Here is a 22,594-nt window from a genome sequence, read left to right on the forward strand (position 1 = left end):
GTTAATTCATGATTTGAAGGAAGGGATGCGCTGTAAACCCACGGAGCAAACGGTCCTGATTATATTGGATCAGAACCGCAGCATCAGCTGGAAGGTTTGATTTCATTCAACTCGTTTACATTTTTAAAAGGGAAACATTAAACCTTTTGCTACATTAGAGATCAGCAGTGGAAGGAAGAAAATACTGCTGCTCTTATAAAACTCTGATTTTTACCAGAAACATCAGATAAATATGACCTGCAGTAAACTTCTCAGGAGGAAACATTACCTTCCAGATTATTGGTTTATAACCCAGAGCAGGATTCGGAACCTCCTCTGGGCTGGGCCACAGTTGATCACGTGATTTCCGAGAAACGCAGCACTTGCTCCATGCAGGGCAGATTATGGCCACCAGATGGAGACAAAGTTGCTCATATCCACTTGCCTACAGAATCACAGGGGAGGAGGAGACACAGACATATATACGTAGACGCGTCATAGGGCGCAGGTTCGCACGTCAACGTCACCGCCATATTGTATGTGGCAGAAAAAAGTTAAGTTCTGTTATTGTGAACGTGGATCAGAGAAGATGCCTCATTCCTGTGCTGCATGGAAATGCATTCTGGCTGATTTCACTACTTGTACCTGCCTTCTATAAACTAAGGCTGCACCATGTTGCAAAACTGGACACACTAAAGCTTCAGAGTGGTAACACAGGCTATATATATATATATATATATATATATATATATATATATATATATATATATATATATATATATATATATATATATATATATATATTTGTGTGTGTATGTGTTATGAATATAAGGATCAATTTGTTAAATCTAAACATTGTGGTCTTCATTATTTCATAAAACCGTGTCACATGTGAACCTTTAGGAACAGACTTTTTGGGTGAGTATTAAAAAGGTAAAATTAATAATATGAGGAAAAAGAGTCCAAGGTCAATAAAGTAAAAATAAACAAACAAACACAAAAGTGATATTGTTATGATAAAAACGTCATATTATGAGAATTAAGGGGGAACATTTCCAGAATAATCACAGTTTGCAGAATTATTTCACTCCTGGAGTAATAGGGTCAGGTTAGATTATTTTAAATACTTTTATTCTTTAGGAGAATAAATTCAGGAGAATGAAGCTAAAGGGATACGAAAATAAACTTGTAATATTAAAAAAAAAATACTACTAATACAAAGTATATATAAAGTATATCACCGACCACTACCTGGTGGTGAGTTGGCTCCGATGGCGGGGGAGGAAGCCGGTCCGACCGGGCAGGCCCAAACGTACTGTGAGGGTTTGCTGGGAACGTCTGGCGGAGTCCCCTGTGAGGCGGAGCTTTAACTCCCACCTCCGGGAGAACTTTAAACACGTCCCGAGGGAGGCGGGGGGCATTGAGTCTGAATGGACCATGTTCCACGCCTCTATTGCTGAGGCGGCTAGTCGGAGCTGTGGCCGCAAGGTTGTCGGTGCATGTCGTGGCGGCAACCCTCGAACCCGCTGGTGGACACCAGCGGTGAGGGAAGCCGTCAAGCTGAAGAAGGAGTCCTACCGGGCTTTTTTGGCCTGTGGGACTCCGGAAGCAGCTGATGTGTACCGGCAGTCGAAGCGGCAGGCGGCTCGGCTGGTCGCCGAGGCAAAAACTCGGGCGTGGGAAGAGTTCGGAGAGGCCATGGAGAAAGACTTCCGTACGGCTTCGAAGCGATTCTGGTCCACCATCCGGCGTCTCAGGAGGGGGAAGCAGTGCAGTACCAACACTGTTTACAGTGGGGGTGGTGTGCTGCTGACCTCGACTCGGGACGTCGTGCGTCGGTGGGCGGAATACTTCGAAGACCTCCTTAATCCCACCAACACGTCTTCCATTGAGGAAGCAGAGCCTGAGGACTCTGGGTCGGGTTCTCCCATCTCTGGTGCTGAGGTTGCCGAGGTTGTTAAACAGCTCCTCGGTGGCAAGGCTCCGGGGGTGGATGAGATTCGCCCTGAGTACCTTAAGGCTCTGGATGTTGTGGGGCTGTGTTGGTTAACGCGGCTCTGCAACATTGCGTGGACATCGGGGGCAGTTCCCCTGGATTGGCAGACTGGGGTGGTGGTCCCCCTATTTAAAAAGGGGGACCGGAGGGTGTGTTCCAACTACAGAGGAATCACACTCTTAAGCCTCCCTGGTAAGGTCTATTCAGGGGTTCTGGAAAGGAGGGTCCGTCGGATAGTCGAATCTCGGATTCAGGAAGAGCAGTGTGGTTTTCGTCCTGGCCGTGGAACACTGGACCAGCTCTACACCCTCAGCAGGATTCTTGAGGGGGCATGGGAGTTTGCCCAACCAGTCTACATGTGCTTTGTGGATCTGGAGAAGGCATTCGACCGTGTCCCCCGGGGGATCCTGTGGGGGGTACTCCGGGAGTATGGAGTACCGGACCCTTTAATAAGGGCTGTCAGGTCTCTGTACGACCGGTGTCAGAGTCTGGTCCGCATTGCCGGCAGTAAGTCGGACTCATTTCCGGTGAGAGTTGGACTCCGCCAAGGTTGCCCTTTGTCACCGATTCTGTTCATAACTTTTATGGACAGAATTTCTAGGCGCAGCCAAGGTGTTGAGGGGATCCGCTTTGGTGGCCTTAGGATTGCGTCTCTGCTATTCGCGGATGACGTGGTCCTATTGGCTTCATCAGGGCGTGATCTACAGCTCTCACTGGAGCGGTTCGCAGCCGAGTGCGAAGCGGCCGGGATGAAAATCAGTGCCTCCAAATCCGAGACCATGGTCTTGAACCGGAAAAGGGTAGAGTGCCTTCTCCGGGTTGGGGAGGATGTCCTGCCCCTAGTGGAGGAGTTCAAGTATCTTGGGGTCTTGTTCACGAATGAGGGGAAGATGGAGCGGGAGATCGACAGGCGGATTGGTGCAGCGTCTGCTGTGAAGCGGGCGCTGTACCGATCCGTTGTGGTGAAGAGAGAGCTGAGCCAAAAGGCGAAGCTCTCGATTTACCGGTCGATCTACGTTCCTACCCTCATCTATGGTCACGAGCTTTGGGTCGTGACCGAAAGAACGAGATCCCGGATACAAGCGGCTGAAATGGGTTTTCTCCGTAGTGTGTCTGGGCTCTCCCTTAGAGATAGGGTGAGGAGCTCAGTCATCCGGGGAGGACTCAGAGTAGAGCCGCTGCTCCTCCACGTCGAGAGGAGCCAGTTGAGGTGGCTCGGGCATCTGGTCAGGATGCCTCCTGGACGCCTCCCTGGAGAGGTGTTCCGGGCACGTCCCACCGGGAGGAGACCCAGGGGAAGACCCAGGACACGCTGGAGGGACTATGTCTCCCGGCTGGCCTGGGAACGCCTTGGGATTCCTCCTGAGGAACTGGCCCAAGTGGCTGGGGAGAGGGACGTCTGGGCCTCCCTACTGAAGCTGCTACCCCCGCGACCCGACCCCGGATAAGCGGAAGACAACGGACGGACGGACGGACGGACGGACAAAGTATATTCAGAGATTAAAGTCCCTCTGATACTGTTTAAGTGACTGAGTAACTGCAGATTTGCCACATTTAAGATGGCGGACGCTCTGACGCATCGCAGCATAGGCAGAACCTGCCCAATGACACGTCTACTCTTATATTATGTCTATGGGAGGAGAGAGTCTAAATTGGTTCAGTTGTCTAAACTTCAGTCTGATGCAGTTTCAGCCCGGGTGGATTTCCCCAGGCAGAAGTTCTTAGTCCAGTGGGAACAAAAAACTCCTAATAGGAAACATGAAAACCCAAACCTGACCAGAGCTGCACATTATATCCACTTATAATAATCCTCCTAATGTCAACATGTTTAGGAAATAGTGTCTATGCATCCCACTAACATATTCATCCAGATTGATGGACTTTCCAGATCTTGACATCATAATATTCAACAATAATATCTCAGATTGATGTTTCGTTGACCTCTAGTAGCCTTAAATCAGACTCTTCACTAATTTTGTTAAAGACAATAAGTTCCTGGTCTATTAAAACTTTTAAAACTCTTAACTTTCCATTCTATAAAACATTTACCAGGGAGGAATATTCATTCAAGCAAATAATTTTTTCAGTTGACAACCAGCCAGAAATGAAGTTATTATCTTAAGTTATATCTAATAAAGAGATATTGGCACATGGAAAAAGTACTGAACATACTTACTGAAATTTATTTAATACTTTGTACAAAAGCCTTTGTTGGCAATGACAGCTTCAAGATGCCTCCTGTATGGAGAACTTAGTTCTCCCATTCTTCCACAAAAACAGTCTTCAAATGTCAAAATATATTTTCCATCAGTATTGTTGTTTTTGTCTACACAATGGAGGACAATTGCCATATCCTTGGGTGCAGTAGAGGCTAAATTTGTGTATCAAATAAAAACAAAACAAAACAAAATAAAATAACCACTTTATTGCTAACTGTGATATAATAATTATTTAGGGCATGATCAATGATGAGATCTCTAGAAGCTCAGCAACCCTGTCCAAGAAGGCTCAAAAGCTGCGAGATGTTTGCACTACTGCGATGGACAGATATCAGCGAGCAACAGGCCAGTACATTGGAGGGTGGCAGCAGTTTGTCACCATTGATCAGAACCACTTCAGACACAAAAGAAAGGCAAGCAGCATATACTATTAACAAGTTAGTAATGTACATTACGACATTATTACAAAATTATAACCAAGATACAAAATGTATAAACAAGAGCTATAGCTCACCATGTTAAAGAGGAATCTACAAAAAGTCATGAGTGGCGGGCTTATCGCAATGCTTTACCTCAGCGAGGTTACTCCCATTTCACTGTCAATCACAGTGTGTCATATGTTGATGCCCAAACAGATGCACATACTCAGCACATAAAGAGGGCCTGGAGAACGGTTAAGGAAAATGTGTGGAGACTCAGGGGGAATCATACAGAGGAGTAACTGGTAGACCATCTCAGAGTTACTGAATGATACGAGTTGCTAGCCCAAAAGCGTCACAGGGGGCCATTAGGACGGATAATCCATGACATCGCTGTGATGTATTGACATTAAATGTCTCTCTGAAATATTCTGTTTATTAAATGTTTAGCACAAACAGTGCTCAAACCTCATGGGTTTGTATCCTGTTGTATACTGCTGTTCTGCCATGGGATGGCTCAGGATGTGTGTTTCTGTACATTAAACACAATGTTCAACATGTTATCTGTTGTATGTCTTTGGTAAAATTTAGTACACATAAAAGTCTATGGGTTGAAGAAGGTTGAGATACAAAAATGTGATATTTTAAATATAACATCAAATTTCTGTACCTTGAACTTGTTTCACCCATTTGCTGTTCTACAAAGTTTCACAGGTATTAGTAGATGGTTCACAAACTATTTACAAGTGATCTGTAAAGTGTGAGTTAATGTAGTAGTTAAGTATTAGTTATAAGCTTATGTATGTTATTGAGACGTGTTGAGGAAAATAAATATCTTAGATGTATTCATATGGGAGTGCTGAGGAATGCATGAGTTTTGACTGTCTCCCCCTTTGAGGGTAAGATAAACATTACATGAGTTTTATGGCAGGGGGGGTAGGTCATTTGGCTTGACCCCTCACCGGGAAGAACAGCCTCTTTGTTTGAGAAACAGATAGCCCACAGACCCCTCCCTCCCAAACTCAGCGGAGGAGGCCAGACAGTGTATTAAAAGGATGTCTTTGCAAAACCTAGATCAGACAAAAACTACAATAGCTGGGAGAAGGACGTAGGTACACTGGTAATGTAAACTTTTGTCTCCATTCGGAATTCCTAATTAATTAAATATGCATATTACAATGTTTACCTCTGATCAATGCTTTTCTCATTTACTGTCAAATCTTAAACCGGGGTAAAATGGGCCTTCAGAGCTAAACAGGATTAGGCCAGTACATTTTAAATTAACAGACGTTATTCTAAAGTTGCAGCTATTCCTCATTTACCAGCAGTTAATAAATGAGGAATAGGTGCAACTTTAGAATAACGTCCCAATAACACATATAAACTATTTACTGATACTTAACAAGAAATTAGTAAGTAATTCACTAACAGTTTATTAATGGTCTATTAACTATCTATAATGCATAGTTATAAATCCTTGGCAAACTATTCACAAACACTTAACAAGTGATTAATAACTAATTAACAGTTTACAATTTATCTATTAAGTGGTTATAATGGATAGTTATTATAAAGTGTTGCCAAATATCTTTATTTATTGTATATATATTTTTATTTATATATATTTTGCTTTGGCTAGTTTCCTTCACTTTATCCATATGGTCTCTGATCAGAAAAGCGGCTTTTACGCTATCTTTATGAGATTGCTAGGGGGCTATCTAAATCCAATTTCCAATTTGGCTGGAGGCTTTTAAAAAATTTTAGGAATGTTTTTGGACTTCAAACCAAAGCCATTGCGCGCCCATTTTTCAGAGGGTGGATTTCTACTGTGTGAAGACGAAGAGAAGAAAGAAAAAAATAAATGTTTTCATCTTAATATAGCAGTGGGACTCGAAACCAGCTCTCCTTGATCACCGTCTTCTGTCGTGTGCTGGTTCCTTGGCCCCTCAGGACGTTGATTAGGCGATCAACCGCATACTTAGACCCGTTTAAAATCAATCATCCTGAATCATTCCTCTGCCCTTAAAATTTACAAAAAACTCTGCTCACATAGGATCTGACATCACAGATCCTAGAGATTTAATAAAAAGTAAATCTCAGCTTATTTTCTTCGCAGATGCTGCTGTGTTGTCATCTCCTCTGCGGCTCAAAATTCAAAACACCACTTCAGTCAGGGCAGAATCACCATTTGTTACTGATTGTTGACCTTGCTGCGGTCACCCCAGGTTCTTTTACAGAATAAGGTGCTGTTTCTACTGTAGACCTCTTTAGGAGTAAAAAGACTCCTGAAACCATAATTATATTTACCATATTTAATCTAAAAGGCAGAGAGATGCTTCAGTCCCAGTACTGGTTTCTCACACAATGCTGACGTCTTTTCAGTACTTCAGAGAGAGAGAGAGAGAGAGAGAGAGAGAGAGAGAGAGACTTAGAGCGAGTCTGACATTTATCCTTCACCCAGACCTTTTATAGGATCAGTTGTGTTACATCCATTCAGGAGCGTGTACAGCATGAAAACAGCCTTTCGTTCATCACATTGGTGGAAAGGATATTATAATGCAGACGTGTCCCAGCCAACACATTTATCCAATCAGTCATTCCGTCCAATCTATGTATGTCAGCCTCTGGTCTCCAGAGTCCGTTCCTCTGCAATCTCCAAGGCAACCGATAATGCAGTCCAGTCTCTGGGGTCACATAATCTCTTACAACACTTTCATCTGAATTTCAAAATTAAACCAAATCACACAAGCTAATATCAAGAGATTTCGAGAGGCTTTAATTTTGTTCCTTGGTTCCGGTAAAAGTCTCACATTTCTTTGTGGCTTAGAGTTTAGTCTGATTTTTCCTCTTGGCTTGATTGCACACCACCGATGTTCTGATTCAATTCATCTAATGACCAAAGAGCTGACATTAATTAATCTTTAGTATCAATGATGTTGAGACCGTTTAACAGCTTTAAACATTTTTCTAATGCAAAGCTACAAAACTGCTCCTCAGTGTTCTTCCTCTTTGTCCACAGCTCTCCACATGCTGCACTGAAGGACACATGCAGGGACATCTTGATCTCCAGTGAAAGACTGCGTCAGTGAAGAAACCTTGGTTCCAGAATAAGCTCAACAAAGAGTCACAGAGGAATCGGTAAAGACAGCAAACCCAGGATACAGAGGTTCAGTGAATTTAGTGTTGAAGGTGTGGAGGTGGATGAGTGAGTCAGAGGAGACTCTGTAGAAGGAAATGATGCCAGCAGGTTGGTCCACATAAATTGCTATTATGGTACAGACTGAGGAGGACGAGGAGACGGATGTTCCTGTGTTATTAGACCAAACACAGTTACCATGGCGATCAGAGCAGTTCAAGCTCCATGAACGATCATTCATTCCAAACCGGCAGTCATTGATGTATCCTTTTCTTCCAATTCCTTTGCAACTCACTGATACATCGACTCCTTTTCTTATCTTGACCTCCCAGTAACAGCGACCAGTCAGATCATCTTTACAAAGCAGCTGAGGAAGATCAAATCTGTCTGGATGATCAGGATATGACTGAAGCTCCTCCACATGTGTCACCTTCCTGTTGTCTTCAGACAGTATGAGGTTTCTGCTCACTGTGTTTGTGTCGATTGTGAGCTGGCAGGAATCTGATGGAGAGAACAAAGGCAATCCAGCTGCAGTTATTGATCATTTATTGATCTGAATGAGTGATGGGACAGTCTGGAGATGGTTGAAAGTGACCTGCTTTGTTGTCATGAATCAAGGTAAAACACACTTACACTTCCTCAGACCTGGAGTCAACCATTGTTCTCCAGCAGGCTCCACCCTGAAAGGAGGGGGGGGGTCAGACCATCAATCTCTTCCAGCAGGAAAACATGGACATTATAAGGCTCTTGGGAACACATTGTTCTCCATGGAGAAAAGAGCTAAGATAGCTAGTTCGTCAAACACAAAATACTGTCTTTTAAACTGAATTATTGATGTTTTTCCATGACTTGATTCATTACAGGTCACAACAACAGAGGTAGATTGAAAGATGGAGAAAATATTTGGTCTTTCAGACATTACTGCTGATTATTCCATCTCCTTACCTGAGAGTCTCTAGCCTCCATTCTGGATCCTCCAGTCCAGCTGTCAGCAGCTTCACTCCTGCCTCTCCTGGATTGTTGTAGCTCAGGTCCAGCTCTTTCAGATGAGAGGGGTTGGACCTCAGAGCTGATGCCAGAGAAGAACAGCCTTTCTTTGTGATCAGGCAGCCTGACAAGCTGCAAACACAGAATAAAATACAGTAGAATCATCCTTTATTGTCCCACAGTGGGGGTGAAGTGTGCAACTGAGGAGGGGGATTTCTAAAAAAAAATGTAAAATGTGTCTGTGCTTCTAGTTAGAGTAGCTTACGTTACCCTGAGCTAACTCTGTAGTTATGCTGCTAAAAGCTGCTAGAGGACATCATTACAGTTTCCCTCACTCCACTGTATCCTCATCCTACTCCAGTCTTGCATTAATTGTTGTTATTTCAACTTGTAACTGTCAGGATCCTCAGGGGTTTGATTACTTATTGTAGCCCCCTGGGGATACTGCAGCCTGCTAACGTTTTACACTTTTACTATTGTTTATCCAGAGATCCTTGTTTCTGTCATTAGTTTAGTTTTCTATTCAGTATTTGTTAATGGTATATTCTTGTATCTGTTATATTCGGTTTCTGTTTTAGTCACCTTCTGTTCATTATGATTTCAGTAATTCTTTTAAAATTTATGTTCTGACTGTTCTTACTTAGTTTAGTTAGGTTATTCCCTCATGTCTGGCCATTCCCATGTTTCCCTGTTAGAATCAGCTCTCCTTCTACCTGTACCAGTTCACAGCTCTTCCTTTCCTTCTGTTTAATGGCTATACTCGTCTCATCTGTGTAATTTACTACACCTGCTGCTCCTTCCTGTCTCCTCCCCTATATATTCAGTTAGCTCAGCCTTAACCAGTTGTGAGGTCCTCTGTAATGATATTCCTGTTCTGGTCACCTCCTTATCACATTCCTGTATTCTACTTCACCTACCTACCTTTATGTTTTGTCTTCAACGTTATTAATAGACCATTCACTTAAAAATTTGGTTTCCCACCTCATCTGCACCCCGGTCCACAAAACAAAACTAAAAACTTGACATTAACTTTATTTTCTCTCTGTCTTTTTTCTGTGTTTCTAAATAATAGTTACATCTGGCCTGGCATTCTGTTTAGCTGTGACATCATTCTGGGGGGCAGATTGGCTGAGCGACTGCTGCCAACTAATTTATCTTCTAGATGATCCAGCTGGTCCTGTCTCTCAGAGTCTAACCCTACTTCTCTCCTAGAAATAGCTATTGTCAGAGCTTTTACTGCAACTAACTGTTTCCGATCTCTTTCATCCTCCTCAAACCTGAAACAGAGTTTATCTGTTTAACTGTGTTTTTTCTCTCCCAGATGCAGCCACAAAAGGAGCTACCGCTTGCAGTACCTTTCACATTTCTCTCACAGAGAAAGTACTCCTGGATCATTGTGCTTTCTGTGTGTCTTCTCTAACCCCAGTGGGTCCAGGCAGATGAGCGTTAACACTGAGACTGGTTCTGGTTCTGCTGGAGGTTCTCCTCCTTGTTAAAGGGGAGTTTTCCTCTCCACTGTCACTTCATGCGTGCTCAGTATGAGGGACTGCTGCAAAGCCATCAACAATGCAGACGACTGTCCACTGTGGCTCTACGCTCTTTCAGGAGGAGTGAATGCTGCTTGGAGAGACTTGATGCAACCTGCTGGGTTTCCTTAGAGAATAAACTTTCTGACAAACCTGGAAGATCTGATAGAATCTGACTTTGGAAAGATCCTTGAGATGATGTGTGTTTTAATAAAAATTTTATTGAAATGAATAGAAAAAGATTTTACCTTAGAATCTCCAACATGCATTGTGGACTTCTCAGTCCTTCACACAGCAGCACTACTCCTGAATCCATTAGGTCGTTGTTACTCAGGTCTAACTCTCTTAAACTTGAGGACTGAGAGCTGAGGATGGAAGACAGTGCTGGACAGCTTCTCTCAGAGAGATTACAACCACCTGCCCTAAAGAACATAAACCATTTTAGACAAGAAGTATATTACAAAGGTCTGGTTATCTTTCTGTATATAAACTTACACAACTTTGGCTGTTGTTTTGACCACTGGCAGTAGCCTGAGAAGGGCCTCCTCTGAAGCAGAGTATTTTTTCAGGTCAAACACATCCAGATCTTGTTCTGATGACTGTAAGGTGAAGACCAGAGCCGACCACTGAGCCGGAGACAGTTTATCTGTGGAGAGACTTCCTGAACTCAATGACTGTTGGATCTCCTGGACCAGAGAATGATGATTCAGTTCATTCAGACAGTGGAACAGGTTGATGCTTTTCTCTGCAGACAGGTTCTCACTGATCTTCTTCTTGATGTACTGAATGGTTTCCTGATTGGTCTGTGAGCTACTTCCTTTCTGTGTCAGCAGACCTTGTAGGAGTCTCTGATTGGTCTCCAGAGAAAGACCCAGGAGGAAGCGGAGAAACAAGTCCAGGTGTCCATTTGGACTCTCTATTGCTCTGTCTACCGCCCTTTGGTAAAGATGTGTGGGGTCTGGTTTGTTTAATAACATGGATGACAGCGACTTTGTTTGTTGTTCTTCCATGAGATTGAGTCCAGAGTTGATGAAGGTCAGATGAACATGAAGAGCAGCCAGGAACTCCTGAACACTCAGATGGACAAAGCAGAACACCTTGTCCTGGTACAGTCCTCTCTCCTCTTTAAAGATCTGTGTGAACACTCCTGAGTACACTGAGGCTGCTCTGATATCGATGCCACACTCTGTCAGGTCTGATTCATAGAAGATCAGGTTTCCTTTCTGCAGCTGATCAAAAGCCAGTTTTCCCAGAGACTCAATCATCTTCCTGCTCTCTGGACTCCAGTGAGGATCTGTTTCAGCTCCTCCATCATACTTGACCTTCTTCATTTTGGTCTGAACCACTAGGAAGTGGATGTACATCTCAGTCAGGGTCCTAGGTAGTACTGCCCTCTTGTTGGTCTCCAACATCTCCTCCAGAACCGTAGCAGTCATCCAGCAGAAGACTGGGATGTGGCACATGATGTGGAGGCTTCTTGATGTCTTGATGTGGGAAATGATCCTTCTGGCTTTCTCTTCATCTCTGAATCTCTTCTTGAAGTACTCCTCCTTCTGTGGGTCAGTGAACCCTCTGACCTCCGTTACCATGCCAACACACTCAGGAGGGATCTGATTGGCTGCTGCAGGTCGTGTGGTTATCCAGAGGCGAGCAGAGGGAAGCAGTTTTCCCCTGATGAGGTTTGTCAGCAGAACATCCACTGAGGTGGACTCTGTGGGATCAGTCAGGATCTCCTGGTTCTGGAAGTCCAGAGGAAGTCGACTCTCATCGAGACTGTCAATGATGAACAGAACCTGGAAGTGTTCAAAGCTGCAGATTTCTTTGGTTTCATTAAAGAAATAATGAATAAGGTCCACCAAGCTGAACCTTTTCTCTTTCAACACATTCAGCTCTCTGAAGGAGAATGGAAATATGAAGTGGAAGTTCTGGTGGACTTTGCCTTCAGCCCAGTCCAGAGTGAACTTCTGGGTTAAGACTGTTTTCCCAATGCCAGCTGCTCCTTTGGTCACCACTGTTCTGATTGGTTGATCTCTTCCCGGTGGGACTTTAAAGATGTCTTCTAGTTTGATTATGGTTTCTGGTCTCTTTTTCCTGGATGCTGCTTCAATCTGTCTGACCTCATGTTCATCATTGACCTCTCCAGTCCCTCCCTCTGTGATGTAGAGCTCTGTGTAGATCTGGTTCAGGAGGGCTGGGTTTCCTGCTTTAGCAATGCCCTCCATCACACATTGAAAGTTTCTCTTCAGGTTAGATTTGAGGTTATGAATGCACATAACTGAAGATCCTGAATTTAGAAAAAAAAACATGTCAGACTAGTAATGAAACTACCCAATTATCTGACTACCATCAAACATTAAGAAACGAAATAGTAAATTCTGATCAAGGACAAAAGCAAATCTACAACCCCAGGGTAATATCAATGTCATCCGGTGCTTCAGGTTGTAGTTAGGCCTAACATTGCAACTTTGTCCTAAGTGGACTGGTCAGACTATGAGGAACTTGAGGACCTCTTTGGCAATTGAAAACTGACGATGAGTTTAACATGTCGGCTGAAATATGTTGTAATACCTATTAACTTAGAAATAGCTTTTTGTGATAATAAAGACTCGTAATTAATTAAGAAATAGAACATCATTTGTAATTTTTTCCACCCACATTAGTCACCAATTTTTCACCTGACCAAAGCATGCTAGGTTAATGATGTGGTTAGGTTTTAATGGAATTATTAGAGCAAAATTACTCCTGACCTCTTCTTACTCCTGACTTCTTCTAAACATAGAAGCAGCTGCACTTACAGTTACACCCTAACCTGGTTGAATCTAGTTAAACGCTTGCATATTTTCTGGGTAAGACTGTAAATGTTTGGGTTTGAGATGTTTGTATTACGTCTGCTCTGGTCAGTGACAAGGAAATAGACAGATTCAGAGGAGATCGGAGCTGAAGGAAGACAGGGTGGAAGTCTGTGGCCTTGTCAGGGGTGTGATTACATTGCCTCTGCTCTGGTTCTCAATAATGTGCTGGAACTTGATGGAATCATAGTTTCCTTTTATTCAATAAGTAACTGGGGAATCAGTTATTTATTTCCCACATTAGGTCCTACAAGACTGGAACCTACAGAGTTAACACATTACCAGAGTTGTTTTTTTAGCGTATTGCATTTGACTAGTATAAATTTATACTATGCCACAACGTGTCATTATTGGCTGTAATTTCAAAACAAAGAACAGAAAAGGTGAGATGAGTCTTCATCACTTCCCACATGAAAAAAATGTGAAAAAGCCATCGGAAGAAGACAACTTCCAAAGGACCCACATTTGTGTTCTCAACACTTGTAACATCACAAGTTGTTATTTTTGTGAAACTCTTCTATTCATGAACTTGTAAGACAGTTTGCTTCTTGTGACTGAAACCTAAGCTCACTCAATACATAAACACTGAAATTGGGCGTGCACAGCAAGAGGAAACTAGCATGTACATTGACTTTAGCGGAGCACATCACAATGATTGGTATGTGGGACAACCAATAGATAGTTGACCCCCCTGCTTAGCAAGTTTTCTGGGGGGAAACCTGAAAATGGGACACTTTTATAATCAGAGTTGAGGCTATTCTGGCACAAACTAGAGATTGTTGCTAGTGCTTAGCCCCAGGTTTCCACTGGATCAAGCACCATGATGCAGGCAATGACAGCTGATTTCCCAGTTTGTCTGTTGTTGTGTATCTGTACCTATCATTTCCAGTAAATCTTAAAAATATGTACATTTTGGCTGACATTGTAAAGCTTTGGCTTTGTCTTACTGCTCTGCAGAAGGTCAGCAAGCCCCTCCTGATTCATCGTCTTCAGGAAGTTTACTGCGATCTTCAGAAATGCCTCTCTGCTGTTCCTTTGTTTTTCATCTTCATCCTCCAGCACTTCACCTTTTCTCTGGCATTTTATGGTTTCTTTGTCATCAATGCTGAGAACCTTCTGGATCTTCTTCAGCTCATTCTTCTCAAAAGCGAAAATGTTGTCCTTTAGGGCCTGAAATAAAATAATACACAACTGAGCTACTACACTGAGATTATAGAGCACACATCAGATCCATGTTGGACAGACTTAGACTCCATTGATCTACAAAGTCCAGCATGGAGATCACTGAACAGAACCAAAAGACAACTGCCTGTTGTTCATGTATGTACCATAAATATGGAGTCCAGCTGTGTTTGATGCTGCTGGGCAGACAGACCACTGGAAACCTTGGAGGTCTGCTCGTCCACCCTGTGAAGGAACCAAAAAGAATTATCTTGCATTGTCTCTACACTATTAATTGTTTTGATTTTGCTGCATGTTTATGAGTGAAGATGATGTGATTTCAAAATAAATTTAGTGCCCCAGCTTGGAAAGCTCAATCTATTTGGGCAAGGTAAAGCAAGTTGGACAATACAAAATAAGTCTAACTCAAAATAATCGGAAGTGCTACAAATACATTAACAGCAAAATGTAACATTATATGAACAAAAATAGTTAAATATAAATTGAAACAGATTAATAGCTCTGAAAAAATAATTTGACCTGAGCATGCCTTACAAGGTCTCAAATGTGTTTGTGATGGAGCAACATCGGTACATAGAGATTGGAAAGTTAACTCTGATGTTTGGCAAGAGGTATTTGATGAAGAATCACAACTTACTACATTTTTGTTTTCCTTTAAGTTGAGTTTGATCTGTAAAACTGTGTTTTAAGGAGAAGGGGATTAAGGGAACAGCACTGGGTTTCTTTACATCCTATTTCTCCAATTGAAAAATAAGATTTGTTAATGTAAATAAATCTTCCTCAAACTCGAGGGTTACTTGTGGAGTACCACAGGGTTTAGTCCTTGGGCAAATTCTCTTTACTATATATATGCTTTCGATTGGTAAAATTATCAGACAGCATAGGATTCATTTCCACTTTTATGCTGATGATGGTCAGCTATATTTATCCATAAATCCTGATGAATCCACTCAATTACTTTTACTACAGGCATGTCTTGATGACATTAAAACCTTAGGCTCCTGGAAGATCTATCTCTCTCACTCTGTTCTCCAATTTTGCATTGTTTTTGTTATTTCAGCTTTTAACTTTATGTTCGTTCTGTCTTTTTTTTCTCTTCATAGTTGATTTATCTGACCTGACATACTGTTTAGCTGTGACACCATCCAACTTCATCTTCTAAATGATCCAGCTGGCCCAGTTTCTCAGAGTCTAACTATGTTTCTCTCCTTGACATGCCGGTGCAAATTCTCAGTTATCATCAGTCATCACAACAGCAAACAGACTTAAATTGGATGCAACCAGACTTTCGCCTAGTCTTTCTGAAAATGTTCCAACACCTTTCCAGGAGTCTCGGTCTATTCTGGTGGCTTGCACTTGAGCAACCTGTAGTTGGAGCGCTGCAGTTTTTAAGGACATGGAGGGCCCATCCTCCTAGGCACGTTCTCGGTCAGATGCAATTCAATGACCCACCCCAACTGTCCTGGGTTGTTAGAAGCTATTGCTTGGTGTGACAAAGACGGATGGATAAAGCAGAGCCAGCTGCGCACCTGTCTCTGCTGTACCAGTAATGATCCTGTTTGAACTCTGACCCGTGTCTCCTCCCTCCTGAGTGAAGGTTCAGTGTTTAGACGAAGGACAAGAACCTCAGAGACTGAGAAACATCTGAGACTTGGACATTTTTCACTCCCATGTGACCAGGTCACATTTAAAGGCAAATGTCTGATTTCATATTACTTTATTGTGGTTGATATTCAGGCTGCTTCAATCCCCAGATTTTACACCATGTCAGAGGAAATTATGTCACAAACTTGCTGCCACAAAATGTGTAGAAAATATGCAGTAGCAAAACAGAAAATGTTCTTTTATTTCTGAAACGTGAGCTAAAAAAAGCTGAAGTCATGCTGGGATGGAGGATAAAGTTACAAAATCCAGCTCACCTCTTTGTTCCCAAAGGTTGGTCTGATTTAAAATCAGTTAATCGTCCACTTGACTTGTTGCTCTTCAAGGACAGGCAGCTGGGTCCTGGTTCAGATCCAGGTTCAGATCCAGGTTCTGATCCAGGTCTCTTCCTAAAAATACAAATGGTTTAATCCTGAGTGCTCAGCTCTGACATGGAGAGATAACAGTAATAATCCTGTTTGACCTCTGACCCGTGTCTCCTCCCTCCTGAGTGAAGGTTCCTACCAACAGTGTTTGAGATGAAGGACAAGAACCTTAGAGACTCAGAAACTTCTGAGACTTGGACATTTTCACTCCCATGTTACCAGGTCACATTTACAGGCAAACGTCTAATTTCATATTCCTTAATGGTGGTTGATGTTCAGGCTTTTTTATTTTGTTTTAATAGTGTCCTGTCTGACAGTGTTGCAATAACTGAATTGTCTTAATGCCAGAAAGAGCCCAGCATATTATATTCTCACAGTGGAGCATTATCGCTTTCGCCATAGTGCGCTGCTTGATTTATATAGGTAAATAGTTTTATTATGATTTATGTAGGAAATAATTCATGTTATGTGGACACTACATTAAAAAAGTAGAAGAGGAGAGAAAGTGAGAAGAAAAAAAGGAGAAAAGGTGAAAGAAAGAGGAGACAGAAGAGAGAGATTGACAAAACTTCATCAGTCTGCTGCAAAGAAAGATGTAAAAAGAACAGCACAAACAACTGATATAGAACTACAGATACAATACAGCAACACCTTGATACCATCACTGAAGTTTATACAGTATTAATCAATACGAAATGCATGAAGTGGTAGCTAAGATAAAAACTGGTGAGTATATAAGTAACCGGATCCAAGAACCTGTAGGTGTTTGTGAGTGTGCGCTTGTGTGTGTAAAGTTTATCCATGGGGAAAATGTAATGGTGGTTGAGGGGAGCCAAAGACTCCCCCACCACCACCACCACTGGAGCACTAGCGGTGGTGGTGGTGGACCAAAAACCCACGTGGGGGACACAAAACCCCACGTGCCCAAGAGAGGCCAGAACAGGAAATCCCCCCCCCCCCCCATCAAGGGAAGAGGGGAGACGGCCCCCAGGAACCCCCCCAGCCGGGCGCATCGCCAAAGCCCCCAGGAGCCGCAGAGGAAATGATGTCACAAACCTGCTGCCCTAAAATATGTAGAAAATATGCAGTAGCAAAACAGAAAATGTTCTTTTATTTCTGAAACGTGAGCTAATAAAAGCTGAAGTCATGCTGGAATTTAGGATAAAGTAACAAAATACAGCTCACCTCTTTGCTCCCAAAGGTTGGTCTGATTTAAAATCAGTTAATCGCCCACTTGACTTGTTGCTCTTCAAGGACAGGCAGCTGGGTCCTGGTTCAGATCCAGGTTCTGATCCAGGTCTCTTCCTAAAAATACAAATGGTTTAATCCTGAGTGCTCAGCTCTGACATGGAGAGATACCATGATTGATCCTGTTTGAACTCAGGAGGGAGGAGACAGGTGTCTCCTCCCTCCTGTGAAGGTTCCTACCAACAGTGTTTGAGACGAAGGACAAGAACCTTAGAGACTCAGAAACATCTGAGACTTGAACATTTTTTACTCCCATGTCACCGGGTCACATTTACAGGCAAACGTTACTTTATTGTGGTTGATATTCTGGCTGCTTCAATCCCCAGATTTTACACCATGTCAGAGGAAATTATGTCACAAACCTTCTGCAGTAAAATGTGTAGAAAATATGCAGTAGCAAAACAGAAAATGGTCTTTTATTTTAGAAATGTGAACTAAAAAAGCTGAAGTCATGCTGGGGTGGGGGATAAAGTTACAAAATCTAGCTCACCTCTTTGTTCCCAAAGGTTTGTCTAATTTAAAATCAGTTAATCGTCCACTTGACTTGTTGCTCTTCAAGGACAGACAGCTGGGCTCTCTTTCAGGTGCAGGTTCTGGTTTAGCATCAGGTTTGGGTTTAATCCTGTAAAAAAAGATGGGATGCTGATGTTGAGCTGTGTTGACTAAGAAGAGGAGTGAAGATCTTTAAAGTATGTTGATGACATTCTTCTTTAAAGTAACAGGAATGTGGCCAGCCATTGACGTTATCCTTCATGTCATATTTGATAAACCAACCAAAATCTCATCAATTTCTGCTCTTATATTTGTCATGACTCTCCCTGGTCATTTAGTCCTTGTAGTGTTGGGCATTTAGAGATGCTGATCTCACCTCTGGTCCTCCTGTCCCCTACTCAGAGTGGGTTTAGAGGGAGGGACTCCATCCTCTCTGTCTTCGTCACCCTGGTCCATGGTGCTCAGTTCACAGAAGCTCACACACCTTCACCTGCAGAGGAAACCCAAGAACAGATCATCAGCTTCCTGATGATGGAGAAACTCACTGACAAACCGATACGTTTTGACTGGAAGCGTTTTACTTTCATAGATTAAGCACTACTGATGTCCCAGTCAGTCAACATCTGGACTTCTCATCTTTGTTCTGTACTGTTGATAGTTGGCATGTCAACCTTTTACAGCAACTGTACTACAACGGACCTAATGCAAAATCACAGCTGGTTCTCCAAATAGAAACAGGAAAAGAATTGTTTCCAACTATAGGCTGAGGTACATTTTACATCTTTCTCTCTCAACCCCTTTTCATCTACTTGGCTGTTTTCTGTGTCTACCTTGGGTCTAAAACCCACCGCTTCCTTAGATAATGTCCCCTGACTGAGCAGCTCCTGCTCCTGCAGCCTGGGGACATAAGTCGACACCACCAACAGTAGAGACCACAGTAGAGATCACTTATAAACAGTGTTATCAGATTAAACCAGCATGAGGCACCACCCACCCTCAAAGCTCCAAGGTCCAGTTAATGTTTTTCCCTCTCTTTCACTTAATAACTGCATGTCGCATGAAGTTTGTCCTCTCCTTATCTCCTTATGAGGCCCAATAAAGTTTATCAGTGGACTCTACACCTCCCTTTCTGTTCGTCAAATGGCTAACTGGGCGAGCTGATGATAAAAATGTCCAGAAGTGCACTTTTTCATTCTTGTAGTCAACACAGAATACAAAACACCAGAATAGTAGAGTCAAAACTCTGGCGGAAAATGTCAGAATACAAGCTATGGATGCAAAATGAAAATAAGAAAAGCAAATAAAACACATAGTGAGAGGAGTACAGCTGTATAGAGAACCGGTAGGACAACAGGTTGTTAGAGACGTGGTGTGAGAGGCTGCTGGCAGAGTTTTACTCTCCTGGTTAATGAAGGAGTGGAAGGAGCGCTTATTACCCCCCTAACTGTACTGAACGCTGTCCTTACACAAAGAAACAGCTGTGTTTCTGGCATCAGAGGAAGCTGAACTCAAGTTTTCCACATTGGATAAATGGCAACAACATGAAGAGGAGGAATATAAACTTAGAGATGGACCGTCCAAAGATCTTGGTGAATATCGGGGGAAGCACAGATCGACGGGTATAGCGGACCGACATAAACACCAGTTAGAACCTGATCAGCTAGTGTCACCACTCACACTGTGGCTTCCCAATATGTGTCAGTAAAATAAGAACATCCGTTTAGTCCTATTTCCAACCCGGAGAGAAAGAACCGTGTCGGGCCGAGCCCAGTCCGCCTTTAGTGGGTCAAAGAGCGCAGAGCAGCGGCTCCTCCTCAGGCTGATCCAGGCACTAAAAGCTGCCTTCAGCCCCCAGGAAGAGCCGCTCCACGGTAACTTTCCTCTGGTCATCATTAGATCTTATTAGACCGATCCTGCTTTAAACAGACCCAACATGGACAGGCTCCATGTTGGACTCCATGGGACTGAGTCTGCAGTTCCCGTCTGGTCTGTCCAACTATAGAGCTCTGCTGCAATGCAGCAACTGAGCTGAAAGAGAATTTCAAATAATTAGTAGATTAAATCTTGTTACATACCTTCAGACGGAGGCTTCTCATGAAGAAAACCAACTGTGTCACAGCTTTGTGTCAGAGTGAAACTAATCGTGGAGGATATGGGGGGAAGTCTTACTGATAAAGTTTATTATGTGTGATAAGAAAGGACAGAGTGTCAGCATTTAGTTACACCGTACAATATGCTTTATTCCCCTACACACTTCCACTTTATTCTTATGCTTTATTAATATTTAGATTGATAATAATTATTAAACAACTGTCTGATCCACTTTTTAGGCAGACCTGTGAAAACACCGTTGCAGTGATCAGTTCTACTAAAAATAATCGCATGGATTAGTTTTTCCAGATCCTGCTGAGACATCAGTCCATTAATCCTGGAAATGTTCTTCAGGTGCTAGAAGGTCCACTTTGTCTTTAGATGGAGGTTCAGGTCTGAGTCCATCACTACTCCCAGATTTCAGGCCTGATCAGTGGTTCCTAGCTGATGCGACTGAAGCTGTGAGCTAACTTTTGATCTCTCCTCTCCATCCATTTTCCATTACACTTGTCCCTGTTGGTGCCTATCTCCAGCTGTCAGTGGGTGAGAGGCCATTCTATCACAGGACAACAGAGACAGACAGGACAAACAGCCATTCACACATGGCTCCTGCATTTAAATTCTGACCAGAGTTCTCAAAAAATAAACTTCTTAATCAATAATTTTCTCGATGGCATTAACTTGGCCTCTGGTAATAAAGTAAAAAATCTTGGTGTTATTTTCGACCAAGACATGTCATATAAAGGTTTCCAGAGTTTCATTTTTTCACCTCAGGAATATCGCCAAAATTAGAAACATTCTGTCCAGGAGTGATGCTGAAAAACTAGTCCATGCATTTGTTACTTCAAGGCTGGACTATTGTAATTCTTTACTATCAGGAAGTCCACAAAACGCAGTTCAAAGTCACACACATACTCAACCACCCATTGTTTGGATCCTTTCTCCTGCAGGTTTATCAGGGAGGAGGAGGAGGTGCTTGGAGCAGCTCCAGCCAATCAAGAAAGGAAATGTTTCCTCTAAAACAGAAGTTTTGTAATTTACTAGGAATATTTGAAAATGCAAAGCCTGGTATAACTGATCTGCTGGGTCTAGGTCTATTTTTCCAGAAGGATGTTCTGATATTAGAAGTATTTTCTCCATCTGCTTATATGAAATGTAAAATCTTTGAACCATTGTTAAAAGCTGAAAGCATAAATATCCTGCACTGTACATGTGTTTTTAATTTTCTTTAGTTACTGTTTAAACTAATGAGAATAAAGTCTCTATATTCATCAGGCCCCATTACCATAAAAAGCTGTGTAGAAGCGCAATGATTATTACTAGGATTCAGCGAAGCGTCGACGCCCAAACGCAGTTTTCTCCTCGACATCACAGCCAGAACTGTGAAGGATGAGCGGTTCTGACTGCTGGTTCTGATGAAAACAACCTTCCCACGGCTAATTCTAATGGGTTAAAGGCGGAAAACAAGCTCTTACTTTACCTTTTACACCAGGGGTGTCAAACTTATTTTGGTTGAGGGGCCGCATACAGCTTTATCTGATCTCAAGAGGGCCACAAGAGTTAACTCATTGCAAGATTAAATAGAACTAATAAATGAGGACTTGTTGTTGATTTTTATATTGAATCAATTTCACTTTTACACAATATATTATGAATAACCTCAGCGTTTTTAAGAAAAGTATGTGCAATTTCAACAATACTTTTACTCAGTTAAACATTTACTTGTGCATTATTATGCATAAAAACTGATCACAGTGATTGTACAATGTTGCTCCACTTGTGAAAGTCAAATCTGATGAGCTCTTTTTGGCATTAAGACAACAATTATTATTGCCATATTGCCAGACAGGACACTGTCTGGCAATGATAATGCATATAGCCACAATGATAATGCATATAGCCACAGGGCCGGACTAAATTGTTCGGCGGGCCGGATCCGGCCCGCGGGCCGTATGTTTGACACCCCTGTTTTAGAGGATCGTTCTGGAGACGCTTTTTTCCCCCGCGTCACAGCAACAGAAAGCGAAGTAGTTTGTTCAGGAAGAGAAGGAGGTTCCTCTCGTCTCTGATCCGATAATAAATAAAGTTCTGCTGACCAAAACCGGTGATCAGATGAATATTTGCAGTTTAATGTAGAAACTTATTGATCTCTGGTCACAAAGTTTAAGGTCTGCATTTCATTCTTAATGTTTTATGACTGATTGAGTTCATGTTTGTTGCTTTCAGACAAACAGAACCAGTTTTATTTTTCATGGTTAATTCATGATTTGAAGGAAGGGATGCGCCGTAAACCCACGGAGCAAACGGTACCTGATCACATTGGATCAGAACCGCAGCATCAGCTGAAAAGGTTTGATTTCATTTAACTCGTTTACATTTTTAAAAGGGAAACATTAAATCTGCAGAAAAGACATAGTTAAAGTAAAACAAAACAGTTTGCTAC

The 22,594-nt window shown here is 42.4% G+C and overlaps 1 protein-coding gene across 1 annotated transcript; it reads right to left on the bottom strand.

Moving 5' to 3' along the window:
* Window positions 1-6,574: 6,574 nt before the first annotated feature.
* Window positions 6,575-18,956, bottom strand: LOC105922227 (NACHT, LRR and PYD domains-containing protein 4E). The gene is made up of 12 exons (XM_036128276.1): window positions 18,642-18,956; window positions 18,437-18,550; window positions 18,059-18,190; window positions 17,506-17,625; window positions 16,213-16,344; window positions 14,440-14,518; window positions 14,059-14,281; window positions 10,758-12,546; window positions 10,511-10,684; window positions 8,695-8,868; window positions 8,383-8,429; window positions 6,575-8,250 (listed from the first exon to the last, which is right to left on the bottom strand). The coding sequence occupies exons 2-12, from the start codon at window positions 18,514-18,516 to the stop codon at window positions 7,727-7,729; spliced, it is 3,474 nt and encodes a 1,157-aa protein (XP_035984169.1). The 5' UTR covers window positions 18,517-18,550; window positions 18,642-18,956; the 3' UTR covers window positions 6,575-7,726.
* Between the last annotated feature and the right edge of the window lie 3,638 nt (window positions 18,957-22,594).

This window comes from Fundulus heteroclitus, chromosome 24 (genome assembly GCF_011125445.2).
Source record: "Fundulus heteroclitus isolate FHET01 chromosome 24, MU-UCD_Fhet_4.1, whole genome shotgun sequence".
Classification (NCBI taxonomy): Eukaryota; Metazoa; Chordata; class Actinopteri; order Cyprinodontiformes; family Fundulidae; genus Fundulus; species Fundulus heteroclitus.